A 21,072-nucleotide genomic window follows, 5' to 3' on the forward strand; every position below is an offset into this window, starting at 1 on the left:
GAGGTATTTGTTCAATGATCATTAATGGGAGCAAAAGCGTTAATTGAAGGAGAATAAAAGAGTATAGTTCTTTCGAATATCCTACCATAGTTGGCCACGGCTTTTCCACCTTTACTTCTTATTTCTTCAACAACCTTATCAGCAGCAGAGGAGCCTTTACCAACTCCCCTGAAGTCCCCACCTAGGTCATTCACTGCAATGCAAAAACATACACAAGTCATTTCTAGACAGTCCAAATACGAATTGGAAATAAAATCCTACAATGAATATATTTCTTCAGTCACCTCTTCAATTCCCTCCTTCGGTAACCCCATCTCATTAAACACACCATGACAGGTGCCTGGGTGGCTAAGTCAGTTAAGCATCCGACTCCTGATTTCAGCTCAGGTTGTGATCTCACTCACAGTTCACGAGTTTGAGCCCCAAGTAGGGCTCTGCGTTGACAGAGTGGAGCCTGCATGGGATTTTCTCTCACTCTTTCTCTGCCCCTTCCCTGCTCGCAAGCATAACGCTCTCTCAAAATAAATAAATAAACCTTAATAAACAAACACATCATGAGATACACACTTTCAAACATGCCTCTTCGTTTTTAGATACAGATATGAAGCAGATATTAAACACAGGCTCACGTCATGAAGTGCTCAACTTTGCAATGGTTTTCCTTTTTTGGAAAGAAAAAGAACATGATTCAACCCAATTTCAGCAAAAAGAAGAAAAGTATTCATAAAACATATTGTTTCAGGGTGTACAATAAAAGAGAGAAAGATTATTTATTAAAAGAGATCAGAAACCACATATAAAACTCACGCATTCAGTCACTGATTGATACCATGACTCCATTATTATATGTTAAACAAGTGACCACGCTCACTACATAGCATCTCCCTATATCCAGCCATAAAGGTATAAACATTAATTGAGCATTTACTATTAGCAAGGAAATCTACGGAGAGGCACAAAGATGTGTAAAAGTGGTGTCTGTCCTCAAAGACTTTCTCATCTACTGAAAATTAAGTATGGGATGACTACAATAATGCACACATTTTATTTTATTTTTTTTAATGATGACTAACCAATCTTTTTTGTTTCTTTAATGTTTGTGTATTTTTGAGAGAAACAGAGACAGAACAGGGTTGGGGCAGAGACAGAGGAAGACACAGAATCCAAAGCAGGCTCCAGGCTCTGAGCTGTCAGCACAAGAGACCGATACGGGGCTTGAACTCACAAACCATAAGATGGTGACCTGAGCTGAAGTCAGACATTTAACCAACTGAGCCACCCAGGCGCCCCTGCACAGATTTTAGCAACAAGTGTATGAAGGTAACAAAACTAAAGAATGGGGACAAATAATAAAGTTAGTTTTATGTGACAATTTAAGGTAAAATTTATATAATAGTATGCAAAACCTAATGAAACGATAGATAGAGCAAGACCAAAGAACTTGAAAAACACAATTTAATAAAAACACCTGGGACAAAGAAATAATTTACTTCGCAAGATGAACATTTGGGGAGTAAAAAATTTACCAGTTAATAAATGGCATGGTAGCATATACTAAAATTTAAAGTTTTTTTTAACATTACCAAATTGACGGTTGCCACGTACGGAAAAAAAATTTTTTTTCTTTTGAATAGTTTTTCTTCCCCCCCCCCCCCTTTGGATGGGAGTCAAGGCTGGTGGGACTGGGTGATTAAAGAGACGAAAGAATGATGCAGAGAAAAAGCCAATACCAAGGCACCTGGTGGCTCAGTCAGTTGAGTGCCTGACTTTGGCTCAAGTCATGATGTCACAGTTCATGAGTTCAAGCCCCACATCAGGCTCACTGCTGTTAGTGCAGAGCCTGCTTTGGATCCTCTGTCCCCCTCCCCTGCTTGGGCTCTTTCAAAAATAAATAAATATTAAAATAAAAAAGAGAGACATTAGAAAAAGCCAAGGCCTAGCCATACTGAAAATCCACTAAGTCAGGTGTATTTTCACATAACGTTTTTAAGGAAATGGGCTTCTCAAAATGTGGCCTGGGATACATTTTTCTAACAATACAGTCTTATTGTCTTACCACAAATACAAACCGGTATGGAGGCACAAAGTAAAGAAAAGAGGTTTACATTATCCCTCAAGAGATGAAGAAAAGATTCTCAAGACTCAATTCCTATGAAATGTCCATTTCCGTGCAATTATTCCAATGACAGGAAACAACCAGTAAAAAAAAAATCAAGATTTTAAGACATGCAGCTAACAGTCTTTTAAGAGCCTTTTTAACTAAGTAAGGGAAAGTTCAAAAGCGAATTGGCAAACGGGATATTTAAGAAACAACTGTTCTGTTGTGCAATAGAACACTACCCTCAAGTGGAAACTGTTCAAAGTACAACCAAACACGTAAGCACTGAAACCTGGGTAAATAATTCACTGAGGTCAATGATTTGCAGCGAAACAACGTGAGACAGATTTATTTAAGACAAGTCTTTACACGAGAGTGCACTAAGTTAACCCTGACCCCCATCAGTCATGCCATCATCACCAGACCTAAATCACAGGGTTACAACCTGAACTACAAAAGCACTCTGCTTTTGTGAAAACCTTTTTTAGCCACTGTATTATGCAAAGAGACATGTATCCATACTGTGTGACACTGTTACCACTCAAACGTGTGGCGAAGGAATAATAGTAAGTAAGTATATTTTTAAAATACCAATGCTACCTTACACTGGGATACGTAAACTGTACATTTGTAAAGAGCCATGACGTACACTGCTGCCTCTGATGTCCATAGACCTTATTAGGAAGCTGGTGGGAACAGCTGTTTCAACTTTCATGGATAAGGAAAATTTGGACAAGTTAGGAAACCTGCCCCCAACTCGAACGCAGTATGAAATGGCAAACCCAGACTAGAGCGCGGACGAACTAACAGTGCCTCTAATGCTGTAAACAAGTCTCTTTTATCCTAAAAAGGGTGTAATTTTTTCCACTAAATGAAAAGAGAACAACACGGAGTCATCATACTATTTTCACTGTTCATCAGCCTAGTTCATCAGGAATCTTCTCCAGAGAGCCATAAATGTATCTAAATATTTGAAGGACCACAAAATGTGGACGCAGTGCAGATGTAGGGGTAGAGGTAGTGTCGAGGTAGGGGCATCTTAAATTAGGTCCCAGTAACCAATTCTCCTGTCTCAACAACAAGATGGCATCAAAGGTATCTTTACTGGGAGAAAAAACAGAAAGTGGGAAACTGATCATCCAGAGTTCAGTCCTTGGACCTCTTCTCTTTCTCATTCATACTTACTACCTGGGTAACCTGATCCAGTCCCCTGGCTTCAAATACCACCTATAAACCGAGAATCTCCAGATTTATAGAGTTTGCCTGTGTCCCCCACTGGTCGCGCATCCCACTGCCTACTTAGTAACTGTCTGAAAGTCTACCAGGAGCGCCTCCTCTCTGCCCATCTGGCCCTCCTTCAGGGCTTCTTGTCTCAGTAAATGGCCATTCTATCCTCTGCCTTCCCTTGCAACCCACATTAGCAAATCAGCAAATCCTGCCATATCTACCTTCACGATATACCCAGAATTTAACCCCTTTGTACCACCTACACTCCTATGACCTGTTTAAATCACCACCAGCTCTTACATGCATTACTGCAATATCTTGACAGGACTCTGTTTCCACTTCTTACCCACCCCCTCTCTTTTTTCGTGGAAAATCACAAGAGTGTACAAGAGGAGTTAACAGTATAAAAGCCCCAACGAGCCCATCATCCTCCTCCACTTCTAAGACCCTTGCTCCTCTGCAATCATTCTCCACATGGCAAGCAGAGTGATCCATTTAAAACTTCAGGGCGCCTGGGTGGCTCAGTCGGTTAAGCGTCCAACTTCAGCTCAGGTCATGATCTCGCGGTTTATGAGTTCAAGCCCCATGTCAGGCTCCGTGCTGACAGTGCAGAGCCGGCTTGGATTCTCCCTCTCCTTCTCTCTCTGCCCCTCCCTGACTCGAGCTTTCTCTCTCTCTCTCTCTCTCTCTCTCTCTCTCTCTCTCTCTCACATAAACTTAAAAAAAATAAAATAAATAAAATTTAAATTAGGGCATGCTGCTCTGCCATTCACACTCACCAAAGGCTTCCCATCTCCATCAGGGTAAAAGCCGGTCCTGACTCAGAACTAAATGGTCTTATGCGCCCTGGCCTCCTGTGAACTCTCTGCCCTCATCTCTTGGTTTTGTTCCCTGTGATGATTTTGCGGCCGCTGCACCGGCCCAATCATTGACCCTAAACATGCTGAGCCTGCCCCTGCCTCAACACAGAGGCACTGGGTGTGCCCCTGCCATAGGCTCCTGGGCCCCCCATCTTGTCCCCTGCCTGTAGGTCTCTCCTAAGAGCTCTCTTCCAGCTCATTCACTCTGGTTTTCTCTCCATATCGTTATCTGATATATATACACAGGTATTCACTGTCTGTCTCCCCATCACCCACCCCTAGAACGTCAGCTCTGTGAAAGCAGGGCCCCTGTCAGTTTTATTCCCCACTCCATCTCCTCGACTCCTAGAGCAATGCTTGCTACCTAACAAGCACCCAATAAATTAAGTGCTGGATGAATAAATGAGCCCAGATGATGCTACAAAATGTATGGATTACTTTTAGTTTCTCAAAACCAGGGTTTTTAAGCAATAAATGGCTAAGAGCTATTCTAAAGCTATCTTTACAGGCTGTCACCCATAACCTGGGTTAGTGACAGTCATAGGAAGCATCTGGGGAAGACGTGAGCGTTGCATGTATAGCTCATTTATTATAAGCCGGAATCCACATGTGCTTTCTCGTGATCTCCGTGTGTCATGTAACCCATTCCCTTCATCAGCACGTAGGTCTTGACCGATTACTAAGCGAAGCACTATGCTCACACGTGAAGAGAATACCTTAGTACGTAAGGCAGGCCCTTTTCTCTAAGAATCTAGAAAAGGAACACGTGTTAGATAAGGAGGCTGGGATGCCCGTGAGTTGTGACATATATCCAAGTCCTGAGCACAGTGCCCAGCACGTGGCAGGCAGTCCTGACTACTGGCTCCTTGCTTTCCCCTTAGAAATTGTTGATGCCACTGAACCCCTACCATAATCCTGAAAGTCAGACAAGGTGGTTACCAAGTGTGTGAGAGGTCACACGATTAGGCAGTATGGCCAGGACTGGAAACGTGACCTAACTTCAAAGGCAGCTCACTTTCCCCACCACGGTTCAGCTTTTGGCCATGAGGATCACACAGGGGTAGAAACACGGGCTCTGGCATCAGCCCCCAAGAATCTGAAAGGCATCTTTACCAGTCACTGTGTAACTGTAGCCCAGGAAAGAAATGGTGCCCACCTCACACGAGAGGATTAGGATTTCGGTTACCCAAAGGTGCTACTTCTCCAGCTCAAGAACAGAAAACTTTCCTCCTTGCTTACTGTCAGAGAAGAGGTTCTTCTTGCTGCACAACTTCAGTCTTCTTCATGTTCGTGCCCTCAAGAGAAAACTTAATATTTGAGTAGTGGACATGGCTCACCTACTGAGCAAAATTCAAAACTATTCCATTCCCAGCATTCCCTTCAAATATGGGCAAACATTTCCTGTAAGCTGTAGTTTCTAGAAAACCAATCATCCTTTGTTGTAACTATTAGCCAAAGGCTGAGCAGTCCTTATGCCCAGACTGAAACCTCCCCTAAGGTTTTCTATTATGCAACATAAAACAGCAATCAGGGGCACCCTGGTGGCTCAGGCGGTTAAGCGTCCGACTCTTGATTTCAGCTCAGGTCATGATCTCATGGTTCATGAGATCAAGCCCCATGTCCAGCTCCACAGAGACAGTGTAGAGCCTGCTTGGGATTCTCTCTCTCCTTCTCTCTCTCTGCCTCTCCCCTGTTTTTGCATGCTCTCTCCCTCGAAAAAAAATAATAAACTTAAAAAAAAAAAAAAAACCTCTATTTAAAAAAAAACATAGCAATCATATTAATACAGAGTTAGAGAATATCTTAAGTGATGCTTGGCCAAGTGATTTCCTTTGGTCACTGAAACATGAGTGGAAGTGGATTTCAGAGCCAGCAAGCAGACCCACTGGTATTTCTCATCCATCCACCACCAGCAATGTCCCAGACAGAGCTGCTCCTTTAACTGGAATCCTGAAATTAGGAAGATGCTTAGAGCAGAGACACAGCTGACCAGAAGCTGAAAGCTCACAAAAAACATGAAATAACCCTTTATTATTCTACATCACTGAGATACATTTGTTTATCCGGCATAACCTGACATAAGTTGACTTATATGAGAAACAAGTTCTTCTATCCCTCTGTTCTTACTTCTTACTGGACTCTAAGCTAGTCATAAAATTATCGGAGGAATCACCCTCCCGCAAATGAGATGTTCTGATGTCGCGCCGTTCTAGGTTTACTTATTCCTCTACTTTTTCTTACTCGTGTAAAACATACACGAGCAGAACTAACATTAACAAAGGAGAAACATTAGTGTGCGTGAGGCACCCCGGGAGCAGGGCATCTAGGTTTTCAAAAGCTGAAAGAGAGGGCAGCAGTGGTCGGGGAAGAACACAACTCACGGCTGGCCTAGAAAGCTCACGGGTAAGTCACAGAATAAAAAGCTGTAGAAAATATCAGCCAAAAGCTAAGCAGTATGACACAGTCCGACTTCTCCCCTCCACCAAACTACATCTGGCTCTTCAATCAAGTTTGACAAATATTTTTCCAAGGGGCAAAACTTCCTGCCTCGCCGGAGTTCTACCAGCACTTGTGGCAACACTCCTCTAAGCAAAGGGACATGCCATGCCTATTTATCTGCTTGCTGGAACTCAAAAACTCCTCTCCCCAATTTAGTAAGTTCAGCGGTAACACAAAAATATAGGGAACCTGATCCACACAAACTCACACTGCTGTAAATTTCTCTCCAAAACAAGTTTATAAGCTAAGATTATACCTAATCACGACAAGTAGGATTTTATCCAACCAGTCTCAAAGACACACCAGGCCCTCCCCCATTCCCTCCAGAACGAGTCTGCTTCAAACAACTATAAAGGCCCCAAGGAACAAAGTACCTTCTTTGCACAAGGATATATTCCAGGTCCTATAGGAGATAGAGAAGATAAAACAAGGACCTTATACTTACAGAAGTGAGTAGAAAAAAAAAAGTAAATGCATAAAAGTTAAAAGTTAATAATATTAAGAAATGGATAGAAAAGAAAAAAAAAAAAAAGACAAAACAGTAACAACATGAAATATCTTGGGAAAATGTGGCAAAGAGGGCCAGAACTATATACCCTATGGCTAAATTTCACAATGTCAAAATGTGTCCTTGTCACAAGAAGATGGGATTAATGGACAGTGGACATGACCTTAAACAAGGAACATCCAAAGACTCTGTGTCCCTTCCATAAAGGTAAGCTACATAGGGGCACCTGGGTGGCTCAGTTGGTTAAGTGTTCAACTTCGGTTCAGGCCATGATCTCACAGTTCATGGGTTTGGGCTCACATCAGGCTCTGTGCTAACAGCTCAGAGCCTGGAGCCTACTTGGGTTTCTGTGTCTCCCTTTCTCTCTGCCTCTCCCCAACTTGCACTCTGTCTCTCTCTCTCTCTCTCTCAAAAATGAATAAACATTTTAAAAAATTAAAAAAAAAAAAAAAAGATAAGCAACGGATCCACACTGAGGGAGAAGAGTATATTCAAATGTCCTGCTTGGGTGTTCTTTAGAAAACCAGGCTGCGCACTTACCCTTTTGTTATGCATGGCTCCATAAACAAATTGGAGGAAATTTGCTTCTCTGTATTCCTTAGTAAGAGGTAGAAAAACGGGCTATAGAAAGTCATCATAGGCGAACAATTTTATCCCAGCAAAGATACTAATAAATATTGGGCCATATCATCTGCCTTACCCACCTATCCTGCACTGAACACTCATTCATTTATTCCCCAGAAAGGAATGGCTGAAGACGAATCCACTCCTGTGTGCACACCACATCATGTCAGTCCAAAACGTTTAGATTCCTACAACCTCCCACCTTTGGGATTCTTCAGTACAGCATCTTCTAACTGATGAGCCATAATAAAATTCATGCAACTGCCTCTCCAATTAAAACTTTAAAAATGTGTTGCAAAAAGCTTCCATGTGAAAAATTTTAATGAAAGAGGTTTAAAAAAAACAACAACAACATACTTTGGATTCTCTGACTCCAAACTTCTAGTCCTCAAAATACTTCTTATTCTTACCAATATACTTATACTTACAGAGCTTCATCTCGAACCAGCCTTCTATCTCAAAAACTTACAGCTGGCAATTTACCAAATTCAAGAACTTCCTTTTATACAATAAATGCCTGACCATCTTTATCAATTCTGTTCATGTGCAAAGTCTATGAAACTAGTCTACTTTAAAAATTAAGTTATAAAGTCATTCTCAAGGAGGACAATTGTGCTGGCAGAAGAAATTAACCAGTGATGAAATCTGACTTGGGCAAATTATTTGCTATAAAGGCAAAGCTGGCTGACTTGTGAAGACTCTACTTTAAATACCAGCTACTCATCAAAAAGAAAAATATCAACTTACCAACAACTGATGCACCTCTTTCTGCAAACGCCAGGGCATAGGCTCGGCCCAGTCCTAATGAAAAATAAAATAATCAGAAAGTCGACCAAATGTTGGCATCATTTTTTTGGTCCACTCAAATCAACCCCTATTTCAAAGTAACTGGTGAGGAATTAATTATATTACAGTGGTAGTGTCTTCATTGGTACTCTCAACATCTATTTTACCTTCTTCAACCTATAGAGGTCTGAAAGCTTAAAACTATATTTTCTATCTATTCTGCCTACCATTTCCTACCCCTCTACATAGCTGCTAGGCTGGCTCAATGTGGGCACCACCATTACATGTATTTGCCTACCTGGAAGGTAGAAAGGAGGCAAAAGTTACCTTACTGTGACTTCTGGCTGTTGCTGTTGGTTAAGAGGCTGATTTCTTGAAGTTTCCTAGATATTAAGAAACAGTGAGTGGGGAACCTGGGTGGCTCAATCAGTTGAGCGTCTGACTTTTGATTTCAGCTCATGATCTCAGGGTTTATAAGACCGAGCCCTGTGTTGGGCTGTGCGCTGACAGCACAGAGGCTGCTTGGAATTCTCTCTCTCCCCCTCTCTCTCTGCCCCTCCTCTGCTCACTCTCTCGCTTTCAAAATAAATAAATAAAAGAAAAAGAAAGAAGGAAGGAAGGAAGGAAGGAAGGAAAGAGAAAGAAAGAAAAGGAAAGTAAAGAAAAAGAAAAGAAAGAGAAGAGAAAACAAGGAAACAGTGGTTATAGGGGCAACTTCTTGATCTAGCTCCCTAATCTCTGGACAGCACCTTCCATTCTCTAGATCCTTGATATCCAGGGCTGTTTGGGCTGCAGCAGTTCCAGAAGCAGCCGCAGGGGTAGTAGCTCCCCTAATGAACCACTTCCATATCGTTCCACAAGTCAATGCAAGAGGAAGTGCCTAAGACCCAGTGCCTGTGTTAAATCCTTTCCTGCTCCAGATATCTAGAGATTTCTATATCCTGCACTGAACCCTGACTACATAATCACCAAACACAAAAAATATTTAATTCTGACTCAAAGGTATGAGGTGTAAATTTGTTATCTGAAAATGTATATACACTTAGGAGTTTTCTGGGAAACACAAGTGTGTGACTAGCAACCAAGGGAGGAATGCTTGCAGGGCGCCTGGGTGGTTCAGTCGGTTGAGTGTCCAGCTTCAGCTCGGGTTGTGATCTCGTGGTCCATGGGTTTAAGCCCCACAGCTTGGAGCCTGGAGCCTGCTTCAGATTCTGTGTCTCCTTCTCTCTCTGCCTCTCAAAAGTAAGTAAACTCATGCTGTCTCTCTCACTCTCTCAGAAATTAGTAGACATTTAAAGAGAGGAATGCTTGCTTTTGTATTGTTTAAATTGTTTTAGCATGTATACATTTTTTATTTAAATTGATTGGCAAATGTGATTAGTAGCTTTAATTTAACTGGATAAAGAAGTATACAAAGAAGAAAGAACCCAAAAGATAGTTTTCCAAAACTGAAAGATATCACCAAATAATTAATTTATTTTACAAGTTAATTCACCTTTTTTTTTTTTTTTTTTTTTTTTAGAGAGAGAGAGAGAGAGAGCAGGAAGAGGGGCAGAGGGAGAGAGAGAAAAAAAATGAACTCCAAGCAGGCTCCATGCTCAGTGCGGAGCCTGACTCAGGGCTTGATCCCACAACTCTGGGATCATGACATGAGCCAAAATCAAGAGTGGGACGCTCAACCAACTGATCCGCCCAGGTGCCTCTTTTTCAGAAATTTTTTTTAGAAGTTAATCCACTTTGAATGGATAAGAGAGACCTCAGCCAATACAAGAACTCAAGTCTTCTCATATTTTATCCAAGCAAGGCTGAAGCACTTGTTCTAAACATGGTGTTTAAAGAAATCACATGCTCATGACCAGAATGCAAAATTAATGGTAACACAGTAGAAAATCATCAGATGAAAGGAACAGGGTAGGTCTCTCGGAGAGAAAGTGACCTAATCAGAAAATTACCTCAACTTAAAATCAAGATACACAGTTCTCTCAAAAGATTGTAAGTGATGTACTTTTATCACAAAGGCCCATATAAACTGTACACAAATCTGCACACAAAGTAAAAAATGACAGCCTCCTTTTTCCTCCAATACCACTAGCCCATAGCAGACTGGTAAGGGTCCTTCCAGATTCTAACATGTGTGCTTAGGTAAACATTATTTAACTACTTCATGTCCATTAGTCTGCCTCCCCACTTAAACTAGAAGGCTCTTGATGGCTGAGATTGAATATGTCACTCTTTTGCATTTCCCACAACTTGGCTTTAAGGGCCAAGGGCACAAAAACTTAAACCCAAGAGCCTCCATTTTGTCTTAATCTCTTAAATCCTGTCTTAAATCTCCCCCACACCTAAATACACTGCCAATCACCCCCTCCCCTCCATTTCTTTCTTTCTCTTTTTTTTTTTTTTTTTTTGACCTTAATTTCTTTAGCATTGTTAAATCTCAGTTGATTCTTAACTCAAACTGCTGGTTCAGTTTCTCTTCGATGGCTTACACTTCTCTCTACTCTAACAATGGAGCCCCTGAGAATAGCTTCCTAGACTCTTTCACTCTGTAGCTTTATCAGTCTAAGGAATTCAGATGACTTCCAAATCTCTCCCCTGACTTCAGGATCTCCACCTACTCACACCCTTCTCACTATCTCCAGATCCAACATTTGCTAATCTCATAACCATCTCAAATTCAAAATGGCCTCCCTTCTTTCCCGGCCCAAATCCTCCACTCTCAACAGTTACATCCCCAATAACCATTTCAGTCAGCTAATAAACAGCTGTTATACCCTGTTATTCCCCTGTTGTACTACCAATCATGGCAAAAGTGTTTACATAAAGCCTGGACAATTCTAAACCTCTCCTATCAGGTTATTTCACGTAACAGATCTCCCATTGTTGCTCCTGAAATACATTAAACTAATCTATATTTCAAGCTACACAACAACACTTTAATAATGCAGATATATTTCTCTTTAGCTGCAGAACATGAGTGGATTGAAGTCAGACTAATTCCCACACAGGCCCAATAGGCATTCATGGACACCCTCTCCAGAGATGTTCAGCACTACCTCAGTTCAATGGGTTTGGATCTCTAAATAAGAACCCCAAGACTCAAGGACAATGGTCTCTGTGGCAGGACTGGAATTTGATCCCTATCTCCCTTCCCCAATGATGATCTGGAACAGTCTCTACTTCACCACAAAACTCCCTCATATCGGCAACAGCTAATGATTGTATCATAATCCAGGCAATGGAAAGACTGCACAGCTCTTTAAGACACAAACCAGTTTGTAAACAGGAGGTACTAAGTCCTTAATTGTCCAGTCACAACTCTAATGATTCACAAAATCAATTTCGTAGGTTTTGCAATCTGCATGTACTTAGTGAAAGAGAATAGAAAATTTTAGAGTGCACTTCATTTACTATGTACCATGTCAGGAACTTGCTTCAAATATAAATGATGTACCTGTGTACTGAATCTTGGTGCAAAATGCATTTCATACTGTGAATCACTCACTGTCAAAAGAGGCTTAAAACACTGAGTGCATCACTTAATTATTTCCATCAAAAGCAAAGTGTAAACCAAATGTTTTCCTAAGGACATACGATCATTTTAGAATGAATATAGCGAGGAATACAAACTTGGCCACCAATTAATACTAAAAGCACTTTCCAAAAGGCAGCATTAGAATCCATTCTATCAATGGAGATATAAAGATACAAATGGACCAACTGGAATAATTCCACTGCTGTGACTGTTAATACACAATTTAAATTAATTACACATTAGGTCTATTTTAGATATAAGGTACCACCAAAGGGGATTCAAAGGCACTGAAGGTCAAGATCCCTACACGTGGTGGTTACAGAGGGGAAACACTGAAAAATCACACTGCCAAGCACCGGTATGGGTATGAGTGGTTTTAGTTTTTTCTCCTTCAAGAATGGGGTTATTTCACATAACACATCTCCATTTTGTTTCTCCCGAAATACAGGAAGATCTGGTCTACTTCAGAAATGTCTCTGCCCACCAGTTTGTCCCCACTCCACTCCCACACTAACGCCTGCCTGACTACTGTAGGCATTTGAGGCTTGATAAGCATACCAACTTAAACTTCAACAAGAAGACTCTTATCAGATAACTTCTTTAAAGAGGAACTTCTCAAGATGCCCAAATCAACCGACAGATGAAAAGAAACACTGCATGGTTGACTTTTCAAAGGCAAGGGGCTGACATCTCTACTCCTCTGCTGGGGGTGGGTGCGGCGGAAGGTTCCTGCCGCGAACGACTTTCCTGCAACCTTTAAAAGACTTGACGACAGGCCTAAGAGTCACAAGAAGGGTCGCGATCGAGCGTCATTAGCCACTTTTACCCAGTCCTGCAAGCCGTAATCCAGCCCGGCCTCCGTCTTGCAAGACCCAAGGCCTTGGGAAGCGGCCACAAGGAAGGTGAGGCGGGAAGCGGGCTGCACGGGACTGTGTGACGAGGTGTTGATGGCTCCCCACTCTGTGCTGGCCAGGCCCACCTCTCCCGGCTCGGCAGAGTCGACGACCCAAGAACAGCCGTTACCCGTCCTCCCTCCCGGCCCACCGGGTCCAGTGGGTCTCCACAAATCGCCTACTCCCGCCGCCCCACCGCTGCCCGCAGCCCCGACGCCAGGAATGCAGCTCTGGCTGCGCGGGTATCCTGGGACGAAAAGGGGGTCTTCAGGGTGCAACAGCTAGACCGGCGTCCGCCCTCCGGCTTTCGCGTGCTCACCTCCCCCCGCGCCGGTGACCAGTACCACCCGCCCGTCGAATCGCAGCGGCGAGGCCATGAGTCCTGCCTGCGACACACACACAAGCCGAAATGCCGCAGCTCACACTGAGAGACCGAAAGGAGAGCGGGGGACGCGGAGGCGGGATGGGAGTGACCCGCGGGTTTTAGGAAAGGACGCCGTAGTTTTCCAAGTGCGCCCGCGCGAGAATCCCTTGGAACTCTGGGAAATGTAGTCCGGCGTGCTTCACGTGGCGGCAAGAGCCAGCTCAGGCGGTTTGGCTTGAAAGGGCCACTTTTGCTGCTGGAAGTAGTGGGACCTCCTAGGACCTGTGCAGTAAAATGGCTCACACGACACCAGACTTACCTCCATGCTCTTGTCGTTTTGTCATTCACTCAAAACTGTTTTCTGGACTTTGGCCCTAGCCTTAAATAGCTTTAAGACATAGCCTCTAAGAAAGGCACCTTTACCAATGGGTAAAGATTTCTTACAATGTAATACTTGAACCTCATGCATGAAAATCATCCAAGAACTGTCAAAAACGGACAGTCCTAGACCCTGACAGTGAACTCCCAAAGAAGAAACTCAGGGGACAAAAACAAAAACAAACTTTTAACAAGTGCTCCTAAATGACCTTCGCTTTTGTATATTAAGAAAGGTCATATGGGGGTGTCAGGTTTGCTCAGTTGGTAAAGTGTCGGACTTCAGCTCAAGTCAAGATCTGGACGTTTGTGAGTTTCAGCCCCGCATCAGACTCACTGCTCACTGCAGAGCCTGCTTCAGACCCTGTCTCCCACTCTCTCTGCTCCTCCCCCACTTGCGCTGTCACAAAAATAAAACATGAAAGAAAAGAAAAGAAAAGAAAAGAAAAGAAAAGAAAAGAAAAGAAAAGAAAAAAGAAAAGAAAAGAAAAGAAAAAGAGGGCACAGTGGATTGGGTGGTGACTTCGCCCCAGGTCATGATTCCTGGTTCGTGGGTTCCAGTCCCGCTGTCGGGCTTTGTGCTGACAGCTCAGAGCCTGGAGCCTGCTTGGGATTCTGTTTCTCCCTCTCTCTCTGCCCCTCCCCCACTCACACTCTGTATGTGTGTGTGTGTGTGTGTGTGTGTGTGTGTGTGTGTGTCTCAAAAATAAATAAACGTTAAAAAAAATTTAAAGAGAAAGGTCATATGGTGTGATTCATTCATTTATCACTGATTCAATACTTACAGGCGGTAGACACAAGTTTACAGATGAACAATCAGGTCCTCCAGAGGTGTTCAAAGTTATTAAAGGTAAGCCTTTCATAACCCTACAGCATGATAAAACACATGACAAATCTGTACAGGTCTGCAACTAGTGCCAAAATAAACGGCCCCTATCCTTAGGGTGAAAGGGGAAATTTCCAAAGGAGATGATGCACAAAGACCCTTAAAAGTGAGCTCTGCAAACAACGAATATTACAGGCAATGGAAACACTAGCTAGATGCGGGGGAGGGAGGATGTAAAGCCGCAGAAATAGCCAGTCGGTCAGATCATGTTTAGATGTTTTAACTTATTGCAAATGGTTTTAAGCAGGATTACTCCAGACTACACATTAACATCGTGGAAAGCTCACTCTGCCTCATTACTGACGATTGGTTGGAAGTGAACAAGGTGAGCAGAAACCTACTGGGAAAAATCTTGGAGATTCAAAGTAAGACAGAGGAAATGTTGGAGAGGGAAAATCTGGAGATATTTCTGGAAATGGGGTCAGCTCTTTGTGATTAGTTGACTGTGAATGTGAGGAACGATTGAACCCCGGTATTTCTGGCTTGAGAATCTAGGTTATGGTGGGCCATTCTTCAAAATAAGGAATAGTGAGAGAAGAGCAGCTTTTGAAGGGAACACGGCTTCGATTTAGGGCAAACTGCATTTGGGAAGGGAAGGGAAGCGAAGCTACAGCTGGAGTTGTCTACAGACAGCTGTGATTCTAGAGCACTGAGAGTTTTGGGTATCCTTGAACTCAAGCCTAAAGCTCCAGAGAGCAGTCCTTTCTTTCACAGAAAACTAAACCAGCACCCTGCTGTCTTAGTCATTTGTCCACATCTGCCTTATGACGTTTGAACCCTGAATTCTGCTGCTCATTGAAACCCAGGAAGGACAGCCCAGAGCGCGCTGGACCCAAAGACAAGAGGGCTAGGGTGTTAAGAATTCCTTCCCCGCACTTCTGGCGGAAACTTGCCCCGCCCAGGCATCGCCTCCAACCAATGGGAACGCACCGCCTAGAAGGCGGGGCTCACCTCTCAGTTCCGGGCCTGCGCAGCTGCCACCCTCTGCTCCGCCCAAAGGCTCCTCGGTTCAGGCCAATGGCAAACTTCTTTGCTTATTGGTCATGAAGAACGCCTGGAGGCCTCAACCGCAGGCATTTCGAAGGCAAGCTCTGCTCACCCTGTAAGTGAGCCGGGGGCAAGGCCAAATGGGAATCCCAGGTTCAAGAGTAACCCTGTGTGACAACTCAGCAAATATTGGTCTCCAGGTCCCTACTTCTTACCCACGAAGGATGGAATTTCAGCGACTGATAACGCCTCAAGCTAGAACCCACCGGGAAGCACTGGCCCATTCGCCAGACTCCCCTGGTTTAAGATGTTGCAATAGCTGGACATCTGTTTTTATATAGTGTTGTAATCTCTGTTGCTTAATCCAGTAACCCCGTTCTTCTGTTGGAAGGGGGAAAAAAAAGACTTCGTTCATTATTCCTACTTACAGAAATGTAAGCACAAAATGAACCCAGGTGACTTACTCTGAAGTGCTTTCAGCCAAAGGCCTACAACAGGAGCCAAAAGTAAAGATTTCTCAGCCATTGCTGGGGAGCCAGTCCTCCATGTCCCAGACTCACAACTGGGCACTGGCTTGTCCCAGACCAGGGCCAACAGGCATGACCAAGCACCAACTAGTCTTCAATGATTGCCCAATAAATATGCTTTGAATATGAATGAGAGGCGGCACAGATTTAAGACCTAGAGTCTTGGAAGTTAATACACTACCAGAGCACTGCTATCTATGTGTAAGTTATTCTCTAGTGTTCTTGGGTTACCCTCACATCCTCATTCTTGTGGGAGGGGAGGCGAAAAAGGACACTTGAACTTGCCAGTTAAAGGCAACTCCATCTGTTTGAGGTGAATGCTATCTTTCAGGATTTCACCCTCCTCCTTCTGGCCCAAATGTCACCTTAACAGAGAGGAAAGGTTTGGCAGAAGCGGAGCCATGCTGGCCTCTTTTTTCCCTTCTAGCTACTGATAAAGTGCATGGGCTTAGATAGTCCTAGAATCTGCTCTGCATTCTTTGTCACTCTCTGAACTGTTTTAGCAACTTCTATGTAAGTCTAGATCCATAAACATATGTAGGCAAATAAAAAAATTACTCAAATACAATTTTAAAATAAATCAGAAATATGTATGTATGTATCTATCTCTTCCATACCAGCCAGGAGCCAAAAGAGACAGGAGTAGGACCTAATGCTTGCTCATCCCATACACTAACAAGCCCATTGCCATGCTGCTGCAGTGACCCTCTGATAATTCAAGGTCACTTGCATGGCAGTGACTTCTCAGAGTCAAAATTATCCTTTTCATTGTCTCATTTCTTCAAACTCAGGTCCCAGGGAGGGAACAAGGAGTGCTGCATCCCTGAAGAACCCAAGCCAACCACACCCCCTATCAGCTACCTTCCTAATCTTTCTCCATCCTCTTCCCAATGAGAATTCTATTTAATCTTTCCTGCTGGTCAAAACTCCTCCTAAGTTTGTCCTCTTTGCTCCCATTTTATGGATGTCTCTTTTCTAAGGGGTTACTCTTCTAAGAGGGATGCTAATAAGCTTTATGGCTTAGTCCCAACAGTATATGGTGAACTGGGAGAGCATAAAAGGATATGATAGTACAGTGAAAGATATTCTTTTTACTGCCAGACTGAACCCACTTCCTATTGTTGGAGAATACCTTCAACAACAATGAACAGGAGGATATATCTAGCCCCTCTTTCCTATGGCCCCACTTAATATGGATCTCCCAAAGAAGGAGGGATGGCTAATCCTACTGCATAGCCAAGGACACATATGTTTTGAACCACATTTACCACAGTGAGGATATCATGCTCTAAAGGCAGTAATCAAGCCCCATTTCCCTTTCACTTCCTACACCTACACAGTGGACTTTCTTCTGCTTCCTCTCATCTTCCGTGCAGACCAGCAAGCCAGGCAAGACTGCTTCTCAGCTGGTATGAGGCTCAGCCATCTCCTTCCTGCCCTTTCTTTCCCAATATGACAGCTTGATCTAGATGATCACTTGAGTCATAGAGTGGCCAGCCTAGGCCTGCTTAGCATTGGGCATTAGGACAAACATACACTTTTTTGTAATCTGTTTCTTTTTGTTTCTCCTGTGGGCTTCCTTTTTCTAACCCTGCACTTGCAGAGTTTGGAATGTGAAATAGGGAGAAGTCCACATTGCACAGATAAGAACTTCCATCTGGAGCTAAAATAAAACAAGGAGAGATGAAAACATCTGTATTCACCATGGCTGGTTTAAGGTGTCCCCGAGCTGCAGCTGGTTCGAGATTGTCACTGTGCAGGCTGATTGAGCCCTTGAAGACCACAGTAGCTGAGTTTTATAAGAAAATAGATTCATTTGAGAATCAGCACAGACTTTCCAGGAACTCAGACTGCATAAGCCAGAATCAAGTCTTGGAAAGAGATAGAAATTTCTCTTCTGAGTCACAACAAGCACTCAAAGGGACCCTAGAGTAGCTGTACTTTGGATGAACTTCAGACCCAGGGCTATTAGCAAGCATGGAGCCCTTCAGACCTGGCTTTTTCTCAAGCTCACGTTAATAAGTAGGAATCTAACGGATTTTTTTGTGATTTTTCCCCCTCCTTTTTCTTGTTTCTCAACCTGGGGTAGATTACCCAGCTTGGATTTGCTGCAATAAGAAGATATTTGCAGGCAAGAAATGGTAGTGCATCTTTCAGAGTAGGACAGCTTACGTGAGCGTGCCTTCACTGGGCCTCGGAAGCATCATCTTGATGTTGATGGTGGTGACCATACAGCCAGAGAAAGCCTTGGGTTCTGCGAGGTATCTGCAAGAGGAGTATATGGAAACACAACTCACCTCCCTACAGAAGATTTTCCCGATTGAGTTTAGCTTCACAGACCCGGGCTAACTTACACAGTATGACCGGTAAGCTGACAAGCTCAAGCAAGAGGCTCTTCTCTTTTTCTCCATTCCCCAGATAATCCTAACACAGTTGGCTGGCGACTGCAGTATCGGTCGGGATCGTGCTGGGATCTGGGAATGTTATTTTTGCCTCTGGTAACTGCTGCTGGTGTTTTTATAAATATCACGGGAGTGTGGCTGCTACTATGCTGACTTTATGTAGCCTGTGCTCTTTGGAATAGTAAGACACGTGAGGGACTTACAGTTGGCTCTGTCTTGCTCTCCAGGGCTTGGAGGAGTCACATCCATTCTAGTATAAGATGCACGAGATATGGGGAAAGCATCTAGTGGGGGCCAGTGTATAAAAGTTAAAGGCATTCGGGGCACCTGGGTGGCTCCACTGGTTGAGTCCCTGACTTGGGCTCAGGTCATGATCTCACAGTCCATGAATTTGAGCCTCGCGTGGGGCTCTGTGCTGAAAGCTCAGAGCCTGGAGCCTGCTTCAGATTCTGTGTCTTCCTCTCTCTCTGCCCCTCTTCTGCTGGCATGCTGTCTCTCTCTCTCTCTCAAAAATAAACTTAAAAAAAAGTTAAAAGCATTTACATAAAAGTAGGACCATGTTTTCCGTTTTAAATGTGTCTCTTGTACACACAGCACCTTATGCAAGAGTTAAGATTTGAATATTGATATGTTCCACCTTTATTTATTAAGACTCTTGCACTATGAGTCAGGCAATGTTCTTGATGCCAAGAATAAAACAGACAAGGTCCTTGCACTCACATAGCTTCTATTCGAGAGAAGAGAGATGATTAACATACGGATAAATAAATGATTCCATCTAATTGCAGGCACTAAGGAAAAAAATTATCGATTCATCAGAGTTCATTATGGGCACTTTCTTAGTGCTTTATAAATATTTCCTTATTTGATTTCCTTATAACAATCTGTAAAGTACATACTACAATTATCCTCCTTGAGAGATGAGGAAACTAAAAGCACAAAAAAGGGTAAATAACTTAGCCAGCATGCAGTGAAGTGAGGAGTCAAACCCCCCACAGTGTAGCTCTGTTGCTGAAACAAAGTAATAGCATTCAAAAGACATTGGAAGTGGAGACAGGAGGGAGGTACTAATTTAGAGAATATAACTAGGAAAGGCTTGTGAAGAGGTGAATTTGCAGCTGAGTCTGGAACCTGTGAAGAACCTGTCAGACAAGGATTGTGAAGGAGCTTCTGGAACAGAACAAATAGCACATACCAAGCTCTGTGGGGAGAAAACCTTCACACTTCCTGGCACATGAGGAGGTCAAAGAAGTGGGCAAGGACCAGCCTGTGTGTAGTCTTGTAAACCACTGTTGGGAGTGTGGATTTTATTCTAACTATAAAGGGAATCCCTTGAAAACCAGGGAAGCAAAATGATCTGATATGCAAACTACATTAGAACAATGTAAGTGCCCTGGGAGGAACACATCACCCAATAACTGGTTGGTTCTGAACCTGGGTTGGGGACCATGGCAATGATCAAGGAGACTGCTTTATCTGTTCGTTGCATGAAAATGTACTTGTCAGGGACACCTGGGTGGCTCAGTTGGTTAAGTTTCTGACTCTTGATTTTGGTTCAGGTCATGATCTTATGGTTCGTCGGTTGGAGCCCCAGATCTGTCTCTGTGCTAACAGTGCAGAGCCTGCTTGGGATTCTCTCTCCCTCTGTCCTTCCTTGCTTGTGTGCTCTCTCTCTCTCTCTCTCAAAATAAATAAATGAACTTAAAAAAAATTACTGTGTAATTTATACAAATGAAGAACTTTTGATTTTATTTTTTTAATGTTTATTTATTTTTGAGAGAGAGAGAAAGACAGAGCATGAGCCAGGGAGGGGCAGAGAGAGAGAGGGAGACACAGGATCTGAAGCAGTCCCCAGGCCTCTGAACTGTTAGTACAGAGCCCCAGGCAGGGCTCAAATTCACAGGCTGCGAGATCATGACCTGAGCCAAAGTCGGATGCTCAACTGACTGAGCCACCCAGGCACCCCTACAAATGAAAAACTTTTAGAAACAATTTAAGCTCCATAAGATCCCATGAATTGTCGCTTAAAACCCACTCAGTTCCAAGCAGATGCATGATGTTAAAGAAATCACAGTATTTGTGCTGCTTGTGAAGTCTGCTTTAGACACAAACCTGAGTTCCGGAATGTGTAGCTCCCTTAGAGAAACCACAAGCAGTCACGTGTATTGCCCAGTGAACACATCATTGTAGGGAGAAGTTGAGAACACCAAGAAGAGGCATACTAAGTGAAGCTGCATTGTGAGGCTTGGCAAACCCAAATAAGGAATAAGACCTTGGCTGGTTCGTCCCCGTGGGAAGCAGTCTCTACTCCTGTGCGTTGTATGAAACACTGAAAACCCTTTTCAGTATCTGGTGAGCTACTGCCATTTCCCTATTTCTTTATAAAATGAACCTGATGAAATGTGCTCTGAGAGTAAGCCTGGCTTATCTCGTACACCTGCTCTATGGACGCTTAAGCCACGTGGGATTTACCGCCTACTTGCGTAGCTCATGGCTTTCAG

General features: G+C 43.3%; 1 protein-coding gene across 2 annotated transcripts in view; it reads right to left on the reverse strand.

Annotated features, from left to right (window-relative positions):
* Positions 1-16,165, reverse strand: part of HSD17B4 (hydroxysteroid 17-beta dehydrogenase 4) — an 88,544-nt gene extending 72,379 nt beyond the window's left edge. Inside the window, exons 1-3 of one of the 2 annotated variants that reach the window (XM_019469575.2) lie at positions 16,107-16,165; positions 8,564-8,617; positions 86-193 (exon numbers count right to left, since the gene is read on the reverse strand). Coding sequence is in view for 1 of the 2 variants with exons in the window: in XM_019469576.2 (XP_019325121.2) it covers positions 86-193; positions 8,564-8,617; positions 13,350-13,407 (220 nt within the window). In the remaining variant the exon portion in view is untranslated. Of the gene's footprint in view, positions 1-85; positions 194-8,563; positions 8,618-13,349; positions 13,513-16,106 lie in introns of those variants that run through there. The other variant, XM_019469576.2, reaches the window with a different exon arrangement.
* Positions 16,166-21,072: the final 4,907 nt, after the last annotated feature.

The sequence above is a fragment of the Panthera pardus genome, unplaced genomic scaffold, assembly GCF_024362965.1.
Source record: "Panthera pardus isolate Hobbes unplaced genomic scaffold, ASM2436296v1 HiC_scaffold_2, whole genome shotgun sequence".
Taxonomy (NCBI): Eukaryota; Metazoa; Chordata; class Mammalia; order Carnivora; family Felidae; genus Panthera; species Panthera pardus.